Here is a 13,276-nt window from a genome sequence, read left to right as displayed (position 1 = left end):
CCTAGATTTCATTCTTTTTTTTTTTTTAATTAGTTGGAGGCTAATTACTTCACAACATTTCAGTGGGTTTTGTCATACATTCACATGAATCAGCCATAGAGTTACACGTATTCCCCATCCCGATCCCCCCTCCCACCTCCCTCTCCACCCGACTCCTCTGGGTCCTCCCAGTGCACCAGGCCCGAGCACTTGTCTCATTCATCCCACCTGGGCTGGTGATCTGTTTCACCATAGATAATATACATGCTGTTCTTTTGAAACATCCCACCCTCACCTTCTCCCACAGAGTTCAAAAGTCTGTTCTGTACTTCTGTGTCTCTTTTTCTTTTTTGCATATAGGGTTATCGTTACCATCTTTCTAAATTCCCATATATATGTGTTAGTATGCTGTAATGTTCTTTATCTTTCTGGCTTACTTCACTCTGTATAATGGGCTTCAGTTTCATCCATCTCATTAGAACTGATTCAAATGAATTCTTTTTAACAGCTCAGTAATATTCCATGGTGTATATGTACCACAGCTTCCTTATCCATTCATCTGCTGATGGGCATCTAGGTTGCTTCCATGTCCTGGCTATTATAAACAGTGCTGCGATGAACATTGGGGTGCACGTGAAAAAACAGAAAGAGAAATTAAGGAAACAATACCATTCACCATTGCAACAAAAAGAATAAAATACTTAGGAGTATATCTACCTAGATTTCATTCTTAAAAGAGGAGGGAGTAAATAAAGTAAGGCAATCATGACAACAGCTGCTACACTGAAGAGTCACGTTTTAACATTTTGATGCATTTCTCATTTAGAGAAAATGCTTATTGTTTCCAAATCATACATCACCCATATTAGTATTCAGTTTTTTCTGTGTTAATTAATTTATTTATATACTTTTATTATTTTTTAAAAATTAATTTCTATTGGAGTACAGTTGATATACAATGTTGCGTCCATTTCAGGCATACAACAAAGGGAATCAGTTATACGTTTACATATATCCACTCTTTTTTAGATTCTTTTAACATATAGGTCAGTACAGAGTATTGAGTAGAGTTCCCTTTGTTATAGAGTAAATCCCCATTAGTTATCTGTTTTATATGTCGTAGTATGTAAATGTCCATCCCATCTTCCCATCTTTAAAGACTTGAATGCAGATGATTGCCAAGGCACTTGGGAAATATAACAAATGTATGGAAGGAGCACAATCTTTGGCATCAGAAGTCCTGGGTTTAAGTAACATTTCACCAGGCACTATTAGAGTAATCTTGGGGAAATTATTTAACTTTATAAACCTTTAATTTCCTCAGTTTAAGATAAGCATACTAATACTTGCCTCACATGGTTGTGGTGGGGAATGGATGAAACAATCTGTATAGAGTCTTGTACATAGTACACACGTTGCAGATGGCTGTGATGGGGATGATGATGATGCTATTGCTAGACCAGATAAGGTGTCTTGATTTTTGATTTACAATATTGAAATGACTTCCACAGGTACAGAGACTAAACTCCAAGACTGACTGGTAAGACTGAAACATGGAGAAGGTTCTGGAAAGACAAATCTTTTTTTTTTTTCCCCTTGATTTTCAACACAGTTTCACTACACCCTTTAGCCCTACATTCAGAGGGCCTTCTGTATTGTTGGGTCTGTTGCTGGCTCACAATACTTACCCTTTGCCTTGTTTCTGGCTTATTGAAGTCTTGGCACCAAAACAACATTGTTGGCTTTTGAACTCAGCTGCCTTCCTGTAGCTATGAAGATGATAGTATCTGGATGATTTCAAAGCTTTAATTTTTACCCTGAAATTAAGGCTTCAAGACTACTACTAGTTCAAGTGTGTTTTAAAAATCAAAATATGTTTGATATTGAGTCATGGATACCTTGAGAACCAGGGACACGATTAGTGTCCCAAACCCCAGTACTTAAGCACTTACCTTGATTATACATCCCCCTTGGTTCCCACCAAGGAGGTCTCAGGGCCTTACCAGGCAAGCTGCTAACATAAGTGGAAACAAAAATTTTATAGTTTGTTGTGTATAAACCTAGCCATTGATCATAACATCTTATTTTCCATAATTATCAAGAAATTTAAAAGTAATTAAAAATGAAAACACTGGGCTTCAACATTTTTTTCTTCTAATTTTAGGGTTTATTGTCAATTAGTTTTACTTGAGGCTTTGGAATGGTGAAATCTATCTGGGCCCCTTTTTGAAACAAACCTAGGCCCTAAGAAACTGAACTGGTGGATAATGATGCTCTTTAGGGAGTAACTTGGAATTTCTGCCCTTTGGGTACATGGTAGGATTGAACTTCTTGGCCCCTTAGTGGTTGGTTGGGAACATGTGACTAGTTCTGGTCAGTGAACTGTGAACCAAAGTAGCAAGTGTCTTTTCTGGGCTCAGAGGATTTAATTGCAATGGCACCCCACTCCAGTACTCTTGCCTGGAAAATCCCATGGACAGAGGAGCCTGGTGGGCTACAGTCCATGGGGTCGGGAAGAGTCAGACATGACTGAGCGACTTCACTTTCACTTTTCACTTTTATGCATTGGAGAAGGAAATGGTAACCCACTCCAGTGTCCTTGCCTGGAGAATCCCAGGGATGGGGTCACACAGAGTCGGACAGGACTGTAGTGACTTAGCAGTAGCATGAGATCCCATAGAACTTTCACTTCCTTCTGTGTGGTAAGGAGAAACTTTCAACATGGCTGTTCCATTAGCCTGGATGCCTTGAGTAACGGTGATGAGCAGAGCTGAACTCCCAAAGGATATATAGCATGAAAGAGAAACAGTCTTTGTCTTATTTCAAAGTTTTGAGATTTAAGGATTTGTTGCTAATGCATCACACCTTGCTTGTAATGACTGATGCACTAGAGGGATGTTTGTTTGCTCCTTAATTGCATTTTTAAATAATCTTCTGAAGTCTCACTTCCCTTCCTTTCTTCCCCTGCTCTATTCATATTTAAAGCCATAGAATTCCAATGTTAAAAGAGAGCATAGAATTTACTCAGTTTTAGTCCTGGTTGTAAATTGGACCTACTCATTGCAATTTTTTTCTTTCTCCCTCTAAAAAAGTTAAAACAGTCACAAGTCCTTACTCTTCAACTCCCCCACACTAAAACCATCAAGAAACTCCCTGTGCCATTCTCAATAGCTTTTTTTTTTTTTTTTTAAATACACATGTTCTTAAGTGGAGCTAATTCCCTAAGTTCCTTTCATGTTGAGGTTGTTTTTTTTTTTTGTGAGAATACACCTGCAGAACAGTAGCATTGAAAGGGGAGGTGGAAATACTACCATGCCTACTTAAGGCCGGTTATTTTGCTTGAAATTTGTCTTTTCTCTGTCAACAGTGGTGAATCAGTGATTCATACCTCTGCCATCTAAGGATTAGAGCAAATAGCAGCCACTTTAAGTTTCCTTAGATGTCTTTGTAGCTTGATGAGAATTTTGTGGGGAAGTCTGCAACAGTGAGTTAGAAACTGTTATCACACTTAAGGTGCTATTATATTTTGTAACTGCCTAAGAAGTTTGTAATTAATGGGAAATGTTTACATGGTGACATCTGTGGGAACCTTCAAGTTGTGAACTTTCAAAGACACCAGTGTGCATTTGTGTGTCCAATTATGTAAGTTAGTTCATGTGTCTAGTGTACACTGTCATGTGTGCATCCTCTACAAGTGGTTGTGCTTTAGTGTACATCACTGTACAAAGTACAGAGTACAGTATCTTTACTTCAAGCTCAGGATATCTGGAAGCAAGCATAAAAGCAGTGGTGATATAACTGGTTCTACTGTGCTTTTCAAGGTATTGTACCATAAGACTAAATTTTTTTTTTATTTTTTGTGTTTATTTTTTAACGTATTATTTGTGTGAAAAGTATAATAAACCTATTATAGTATGGTACCATATAGCCAATTGTGTTGGTGGGTTCCTAAGCTAACTTGGTTGGACTTACAAACAAATTGAACTTACTAATGCACTCTGGTAATGGAACTCATTTGTACCTAGTGAACTAACTGTATTTAGAATAGCATCAATGGGTGAAGCAGAAAGAACACTGGTGAGAAATCAGGGTTCGTTAGTATCCTGTGCAGAGTAGAACAGTCATCCTTGTTTTGCCTAACACACGAGGCTGTAGTGAGGATTAGGTTAGATAATAATTGTGGAAGTGCTTTGTAAGTACTACAGAACTCAAATATCTAAATCTTTAAAGTGTGCATCTGGCTTTTCTTGCTCATCATGGTATTCCCAGCCATAGCACAGTCTTCTCTATGTCTGCATTGGACTCTGTGCTATTACTTTTTTGTCCCAGACCAGTGTAAGAGCAGGGCTTAGCTCCTTCTCTATTCCACAAAATGTCTAGCTCCACTCAGTATTTGTATGTGTGTGTGTGTATTTAATAGCTTTACTGACTAGCTGAAGAACCACAAGGAGAGGTTGCATGGCCTCCTACCCAACATTCTGCTATCCTGTTGGTTGTTTTCTTTCTTTTTGTTCTTATTTTCTTTCCTTCCATCCCCTTTTAAAAAACCTGAAACTTTTTCTCTTCTCCTGAAGAATCTTGTTTTGCTCCAAACTCAAGTCTCTCTTTCTTGACCCCAGGCACTTGTAAGAATATTTTTTTCAAACAAATATTGTCCCCATTCTTATTTAGATACCTTAATACCTAAGTTAACATACTTATTACTGTAGATATTCATACAAGCTTATGTTATTGTATTAGACACACAAATATATTAAAACTATTTTTTAACCTTCTTTGACAACTTGCATTTCATCAACTTCTTAGTTTTCCTGTGGATCAGCCCCATTCTTGGTGTGTAGAGAGGGGATAAAATTGATTAACATGATATTTTACCTTGGGTATAAGATTAACATTGGAAAATGAAGAAATAATAAATGATTTTTTTTGTTGATTCATCATCCTTCAAATCATCATTTAGCACAGGCTGCAGAGTCAGACAGTTCTGGCAGTAAAACCCAGATGGGCTTGCTTATAACCCACATAACTTGGAAAAGCCTTTTTGCCACTATGTCTCAATTTCCTGGTATATAAAATAGGTTATGAGGATTAAATATGATGAAATTAAATTGAATTCTTCATAATATTTAAAACATAATAAATGATCAATAAATGACTTTTTATTATTTTCTCCAGTTTCTTTAGGTTGCTAAACTTGAAATAGTTCCACAAAAAGAGAAATTAATGATCCTATAGAATCAATTACTTTCTACTGGCTAGTAGCCCAAAATATAGGAATGTCTAACAATTAAAGCTCTGTTTAATAGTTATAATTAAGATTCCTCTCCCAGAATATGTGACAGTTATAGATGGATATCTGGGTGTGAAAACACAAGTTTTAGGTGTATACTTCTCACCCACAAGATAAAGCAGCCAGTCTTTATTGCAGTTTGTTTGAACTGAGAGGGGAAGCAATAACAGCTGGTATTCAGGAGACATGACTATTCATGTGGCCCTGGATGGTGATCTGAGTTCTTTGAACCTCTGTTTTCATATCTGAGAGCATTCTCTTTAGTCTCTTCCACCCTTAAAATGACCCAGTGACTTGCAGTGATCCTTTGGTTCCTATTATGGTTCCGTCATATCATATTTGGTTCCAAAATATGATTCCTATTACTGCTTTACCCTGAGGAGTTCCAAAGCAGCCTTTCTGTGTATTTTCTGGAAGTTGGGTTTGGTAGCTTCTTGGCACAAAATTGTCACCTTTTCTGTTGGTGCTAGTGAACTACAAAAGACATTCTATTTAACCATTATTAAAAAATTGACAGTTAACAAATTATGATAAAACCATAGAATATTATATTTAATGGGAATTAGTGATCATCTGACCCCTTTTCTATGCTCATTTGAGAAAACTCAGTCTCAGAAAACTGAGGTGACTTCTTTAGGAACTACAGAAATAACCTAATAGAAGGCAGGAGTATAAACACTTGCAAGATTGAAACAAAGTGGTTTGGTAATACAGAGGGGGAGGAGATATATTTTGGCTGGAGGGACTGGGGGAAAGCGTTTGACCTGGCACTGAAGGAAGAATGGGATCTTACCAGAGTATTGGGGAGGCAAGAACAGATAGCATGAAGTAAGGGCAGCTAGTGAGGCAGTGTGGAGAGCGTTGGCGAGAAGGTGTGAAGGCATCACAGTGGGAGGAATGCTGGGGAGGGAGGTGACAGCTGGTGTGGAGAGTTTTGAATAATAAATGATGGAGAGCTACTGAAGGTTTCTGAGGAAAGGTGTAAGGTGTCAGCAGGAGAGGAGGACTCCATAGCATATCCTTGTTGGTATTCTCACAAACACCGTTGAGTCTGGGCTTTTAGGGACTGGAAGTTTTGGGGCAAGGGGAAGGGATACTAATATCTCAGAATTGGTTGTGGGAGAAACTGATGAGTAACTAGATAAATTAATCTAAAAATGATGATTAAACTAAGTAAAGAATATAAAAATGGTATTATGAACCTATGGTAACCATGAGAATGTGTTTTATAGGTATTTCACAATAGGGAGTGTAATTAACCAAGGGTGTTAGCTGCTGTACTAGAGATGCATTGCTGCATTCATGTTCAGGTTACTTTTCCCAAGAGATGCATTTAGTCAGTGGTGCTGCGTTTCATTCACAGGAGAGTCAGGGCTTCTCTGATGACTTGAGGTGTCCTCAGTGGCTCTGCCGATTCTTCTTTAGACTGCACAAGAGTCTATGATGTTTCTATCCACCCATCTTCCCTCTCTCCTTCATTCAGGGTCAGACATGCACTGCTCTTCAGTGACTCTTTCAGCCTTTTCTTGCACAGTGCTCTCATGCAGTCATTTTCCTTAATAAAACCCTTGCATATTTAGCCTCATTCTAGCAACCAATCTGAATTAAGTAGAATCTAATCTCAAGATTAGAGATTAGAATCTTAAAGTCAATCTTAAAGGAAATAAACCCTGAGTATTTGTTGGAAGGACTGTTGCTGAAGCTGAAGCTCCAATACTTTGGCCACCTGATGCAAACAGCTGACCCATTGGAAAAGACCCTGATGCTGGGAAAGACTGAAGGCAGAAGGAGAAGTGGGCAATGGAGGATGAGACAGCTGGAAGGCATCAATGATGCAATGGACAAGAACTTGGGTACACTTTGGGAGATGGTGAGGGACAGGGAAGCCTGGCATGCCGCAGTCCATGGGGTCTTGAAGAATTGGACATGACTTGGTGACTGAACAATAACAGTCTCAGGAGCCTTTGTTTTAGCCTCATTGATCCACGATCTGGTCATAAAGTAGATTGGACCAGAAAGTGAGGTATGTTGTGTATAAAAATATTCTCCCTCTCGGGAAATAGCCAAAAACTCTGTACAAGGTGTTGCAGGCCAGTACCAACCTCTTGCAGGATGAAAGACCAGTTATGAAGAAGAATCTTCTTTTGCCATCCTTATTATAATGTGACCGCTGGATTATATTTCAATTAAGCTTTGAAAATCTTTATTACTTGGAATTTTGTTACATATGATGGTCCAATAGTTTTATTTTTAAAATATCTTTATTTTTCTGCAAATATGACACCTTTGGATTTGAGGGTGAAAAACCAAGGACCAATCATCTGGAGAAGAATGGTTAAAATCAGAAGTTAGTAAAAGGGAACCATCACAGGGAGAGATTTTGCAAGAAGATGGTAGCTAGCTCATATCTCTGAGATATTCTGATGCAGAGAATGTCTCTGTGGATCATAGTTTGGAACAAACTATCCTAGATGGTTTGTTTATCTAGGATACTTTCATGTTTCCGGATGTATGGAGGCAAAGGAAGAGACTTGAATGAGTCTTCCTTAATCAATCTCAGGCTCTGGAGATGAGCTATTTATGTTTAAAAAATCTACCAGAATACTTGAAATGATTTCAAGTGATCATCTTCTTTCTAAGCATTTTCAAGAATGTAAATTGAATAACAATTTTGTCCTAATGGCATCATTCCCCCCGACCCCACTGATTCAGCATTGACCTGACAATTGATTTGCAATCTTCCACTATAGAAATAGAATAATAACCATAGTCATTTCACTGGGTAGTGGTAATGATGAGTGAGTTATGAAAAAGCAATTAGGGCAAAGCTTCGCACATTACAAAGCAGGGACTGGCAAGCTTTCTGTATTTACAAACGTTCTGTAAATATTTTAGGCTTGTGAGCCATACTGTTTTTGTTAGCAACTACTCAGCGCTGTCATTATAGCTTCAAAGCAGCCACAGACAATCAGTGAAAAGGAATGGCTATGTTCCGGTGAAACTTCATTTACAGATATAAGTGGTGGACTGGTTTTGACCTACAGGCAGTAGTTTGCCTACTCTTGCTATAAAGCCTTGATAAATTCTATTCTGTTATTATTATTAATATAATCGCTTGTAAATGATTTTTAATAATTAGCAAGGTAATTGGTTTTTAATTGATAGCTAAGTATATATACCATGTACACTTTTTCAAAGGAATCTGCTTGTAGGAGCAATAAAAAAAAAACAATACCTGTATTTAAAGGCTGGTATCATTTCAATAGCCTTTAAAGAGTTTCCACTGACAGGATTGCCATCACATTGTTCTGGGCACTTGAGAGAGAAATCTAGGCCAAATGAAGAGTGATGACCCCAGCGGCTTTGGAGGAATAAGAGGAGAAATTTGTCTAAATCTTGAATCTCTGACCTTTCCCCTCTCTTAGAAGGTCTTGTTCTGGGCTTGTGGCATGGTTTAATCTCCCAAAGCACAATTTGTAGAAATAACGGCTGTGATGAATGTTTTATAACCAGATGTTTATCTATTATGTTGCTCAATATCTATTGACATTGAATTGCTTGTGACATTTTTAAAGTTCAGTTCTAAGCAAATGTCTGTCTCTCCTAACAAGCTGGTATGCTTGCTTTTATCAGATGACAAAGATTACATACTGTTTTGCTTTTTGCCTTGGTTATTTGTTGGTTAGAACTAAATACAAGGCCCAGTTATTACAATACTTTTCATCTACTTGGGAAATATACTTTTTTTCCCTTGTTTCCCTTGTTCAAAAAACACTTGTTTTTTGAAAATGTCAATGATTATCTTTAACGTCATTATATAAGCATTTATTTTGTTGTAAATTCCTTCAAACAAATTTTAGACCTAGCTAAAATATAATCCAAATATTATAAATAAAATTAATCAGATCTTATTTATGAGAAGAGTATTGTTTTCTATGTAAAGGACCTACAAAAGTGATACATATGTGATTATAAATAGAACTTTAGTAAGTATTTTGTTAATAGTAGAGGTTTTTGTAAATAAATATAATGGGGCAAGGTTATGATATTCACTTCTGGAGTCAGGCAAACCTGAGTTCCAATCCCATCTCTATCACAAGATGGATGGCCCTGGGCATGTTACCTAACTTGAGTCTCAGTTTCATAGCCTGTAAAATGGGTACAAGAGCTGTACCCATCTCACAGAATTGTCATGAGAATTAAATGAAATAATACACACAATGTGCACATTGGTATATGATAAGTACTCTCTCTCTCAATATATATATGGTAAATACATATTATATGTATAGTAATATTGTAAATACATCTATCCCTCTATTATGGTATGCTTATTTTTAATTTTACAGCAGTGTCTCTATCAGAATATAGTGAAGTGAAAGTGTTAGTCGCTCACTTGTGTCCAACTCTTTGCGACTCCATGGACTGTAGCCTGCCAGGCTCCTCTGTCCATGGAATTCTCCAGGCCAGAATACAGGGGTGGGGTAGCCATTCCCTTCAGGAGATCTGCCTACCCAGGGATCAAACCCAGGTCTCCTGCATTGCAGGCAAATTCTTTACTGCCTGAGCCATTTGTCTTATATTCAAAAATATAAGACAAATATAAGAAAAGTGGCTACTTGCTCAGCTTTTAATGTGAGGCCCTAAAAACCTGTCTGAATGTTGCTGTTTTCTAAGTCTATCTTCTCATTTTTCTTTTTCTCCAATATTTTTGAGTGATTCTTGATGAAGCAAATGGAGCCTGACTTAACATTTGAGAACACTGTGACCAAATAAAGTTTGGCTAAGAGGACTATCAAGAACAACATGCAGAAATTTAAATATTTACCCACAATTTAAATTTTCCAATAATTTAAACCATGATTGCTTTTCATTCTGTGTAACTCTACTATTTTCCCATATGGCTTTCCTTTATTCAGGCTTGGCAGCACTATTCAGCCAGTGTTACTATATTGATTTTTATTATTATTATTTTTTTTGGGAGAATCTGGTGAGTTTGAGGGAAGGATGGATGGCAAAGAAATTTCATGACCCAATTTTGGTTTTATACATTTTATACCTAATTCTTCTAACTCTTTCTCTATCTCTGTTCTTTCCAACTCTAAAATTTAGACTTTAGATTTAATATTTTTTTTTTTAGTTTTTTTTTCTTTAGGAGGTACTGACTGCCATTAAAACTTAAAGCATTATGTTGACAGATTAGAATCACTGAAGTTGGGAAAAAAAGGCCACCACAACAGCAAGAAGCCCCAGGATTTTCAACAGGAAGGAAACTGGGAAAGTAGATGAGGTTTTGATAGCCCGTGTCTTTAAAGGCTTCAGTATCCTTTGTTTCTGGGTGAAGATGGCATTCCTGGCTCCATCCCACTGTCCAGGTCCAACCAGACGATACTGATAGGAGTTGCATGGCCCAAAATAGAGTTTCACAGCCAGTTTAGGATCTTTTAGCAAGAGAGAAAGGATGTCTGGCTTCACACCTATCTCTACAGCGAGCTCGTCCGAGTAGCTGATGTAACTGGTCTGCAGTAGCTGACTTTTGCTCTCTCCAAACCTTAATGTAGAAAAAAGGACAGAGTCACAAAATATTCTAAGTTATATAAGAACATTAGGTATTCAATAAGTGCTGAAAGAATGGAGAGATGAATGAATGAATAAATGAGCTTTGAATGACTCTGGTGGCAAGTGTTAGTTTATTTCATCAGGAGACCCACATCTCAGATTGAGAGTAGGATATAAAATAAATAAGTCTGATTTCATGGAAGTTCCAGGAATGTGATAGGGTTTATAACCATTATTATTATTTGGTATTTAGCAAGCAGCTATAAATCTTCTGGCAAGTAAAACTAGTCAGGATTGTTGCAAAGATTCACCAGATTACAGATGCAAGTGTAGCTTGTTGTCTTGCACAGAAGAGATGCTTAATATTTTCTAGTTAAATTGTTAAAGTATCTGGCACTCTGGTTGGAATATAATAGATGAATTAGAACTTTAAATTGAGATAATCCCTACATGTGATGTAAGGCCCCAGAGTAAACCTTCTGATGTACTTAATCACTTATGGAATTTAGTGGATTCCTTATGGAATGGATTCTTAATGGATCCTTAAGATCACTTATGGATTCTACTGTGTCACAAAGTAAAAATCCTTGACTTTCATTCCATACCAACTCCTTTCTAATTTGCTTTGATGGGAGTTCCCCCAGCTAACTTTCCAGAGATGCTCGGGGCTATTGTCACCATCATTGCCCCATCCCATTTTCTCTTCACCACAGAGTGTGAGAAGATATAGAATCTAACACAGGCATCATACAAAACAAATGAAAATATGTCAAGGAAAAATGTTCTCATTTGGTGAAATGACTATTTTTAAGTAGTTGGATCTTAAACTAGCATATATAAGAATCACCTTGGAAGAACACAAAAATATGAATTTCCAGTCTCATCCAGAAATTTTGATTCAGTTGGTCTGGGTTATGTCCCAGGACTCTGCATTTTTAAGAAGCAGCTAGGTGATTCTTGTGAGCAGTTCAATACTGTTCTATGTAAAGAATTAAAAAAATTCTTACCAGTCAATTCTTTGTTTATTCCTCTTGATAATGTCTTCCATCATAGTTCTCTCTGAGGGCAAGGTACATAAGCCTAGAAAATAAAAGGTTGATTGAGTGGTAGGTTTGTATCAGTATCATTACTTTATATAGTAATTGATTCTTACATGTAAATTTTGGCCACTGACCCATGTTAAACCAGTCAGGGAGGCTATGCTGTTGAACTCCAGGGTGTACCACTCACACTGAGTTCTGTGTGATGCTGCCCAGGATTCAGCAGACTACACCATGGACTCTGAGGTGGGGGGGGTGGTGGTAAGAGAGGAAGCCGGAGTGGGGACATGAGCCTACGAAGCCAGGGAGCTCTGCCAGGTGGCGTGAGCTCCATTCTGAGGGTGGTGGGAAGCCTTGGGAAGTGACCTGATCAGGTTTGCCTTTTGGAAAGATTTTCCTAGGTGTTGAATTTTGGAAAATGGGTTCCAGGGAGGTGAGTGTAGGGGCAGGAAGACCAGTTAAGAGGCTGTGAAGTAAACCAGGCGAGGGAGAGAGTGGCACAAACGAGGTGGGGCAGTGGGGAGGGAGAAAGATTGATGTGAGTCATCACTGTGTGCTTGGGAGGCCATCTGTGTCACAAGTGTCCCTGGAGCGTCAGACATGCTGGAAAATGGTCAGTTTCTCTGACAGGCTACAGTCCATGCGGTTGCATATAATTGGACATGACTGAGCAACTAACACTTTTTTCACTTTTTCCGGCTCCCTAGGGGCTCAGATAGTCAAGAATCTGCCTGCAGTGCGGGAGACCCAGGTTTGATCCATGGGTCAGGAAGATCCCTCGGAGAAGGGAATGGCTCCCCACTCCAGTATTCTTGCCTGGAGGATTCCATGGACAGAGAAACCTGGTGAGCTACAGTCCATGGGGTCGCAAAGAGTCAGACATGACTGAAGAAGTAACACTCCTTGGATATGGCTAGTCATCAGACATCTCAGATTCAATGAGTCCAAAACTGAGTTAATCACTGAAGTCCTCCTGCTCAGGCTTGCATTCTTCCACACGCCTCCCCTCGTCCCAGCACTGCTCTCAATCCAGTTTCCACTGCCTGAGATCTGCAAGTCACCTGTGATTCTGCTCTCTTCCTTTAATTATTCTTGGAGCCGATCATTATGTCCTGCTGGTTTTACTCTTAACTATTTCTCTTCTCCACATTGTCTGTTTGCCTGGCTGAGGTTGTATCATGTTTTAGTATAGACAATTACATAGCCTTCTCACTGGTCTCTGGGACTGTATTCCTTTCGCCTTTCAAATCTATCTTTCACACTAATGCTGAAATAATCTACCAAAAATGTAAATCTGATAATGTCTGGTCTTTGCTTAGAACCTTTCACTGGGTCCTCTGGCAGAAGAGCTTTCTTAAGTGGAGACTCTAGGTCCTCAAGCCAGACTTAATCAGGACTCCTAAGGGTC

The 13,276-nt window shown here is 38.3% G+C and overlaps 1 protein-coding gene across 2 annotated transcripts in view; it reads right to left on the bottom strand.

Moving 5' to 3' along the window:
- Window positions 1–7,560: 7,560 nt before the first annotated feature.
- Window positions 7,561–13,276, bottom strand: part of FMO2 (flavin containing dimethylaniline monoxygenase 2) — a 36,210-nt gene continuing 30,494 nt past the window's right edge. Inside the window, exons 8-10 of one of the 2 annotated variants that reach the window (XM_065935680.1) lie at window positions 11,836–11,908; window positions 10,747–10,820; window positions 7,561–8,630 (exon numbers count right to left, since the gene is read on the bottom strand). In XM_065935680.1, coding sequence (XP_065791752.1) covers window positions 8,599–8,630; window positions 10,747–10,820; window positions 11,836–11,908 — 179 coding nt within the window. In that variant the 3' untranslated portion in view covers window positions 7,561–8,598. Of the gene's footprint in view, window positions 8,631–9,626; window positions 10,821–11,835; window positions 11,909–13,276 lie in introns of those variants that run through there. The other variant, XM_065935679.1, reaches the window with a different exon arrangement.

The sequence above is a fragment of the Muntiacus reevesi genome, chromosome 5 (assembly GCF_963930625.1).
Source record: "Muntiacus reevesi chromosome 5, mMunRee1.1, whole genome shotgun sequence".
In the NCBI taxonomy this organism is placed as follows: domain Eukaryota; kingdom Metazoa; phylum Chordata; class Mammalia; order Artiodactyla; family Cervidae; genus Muntiacus; species Muntiacus reevesi.
The sequence above is the reverse complement of the archived record's forward strand: the minus strand, read 5'-3'. Positions and strand labels throughout refer to the sequence as shown.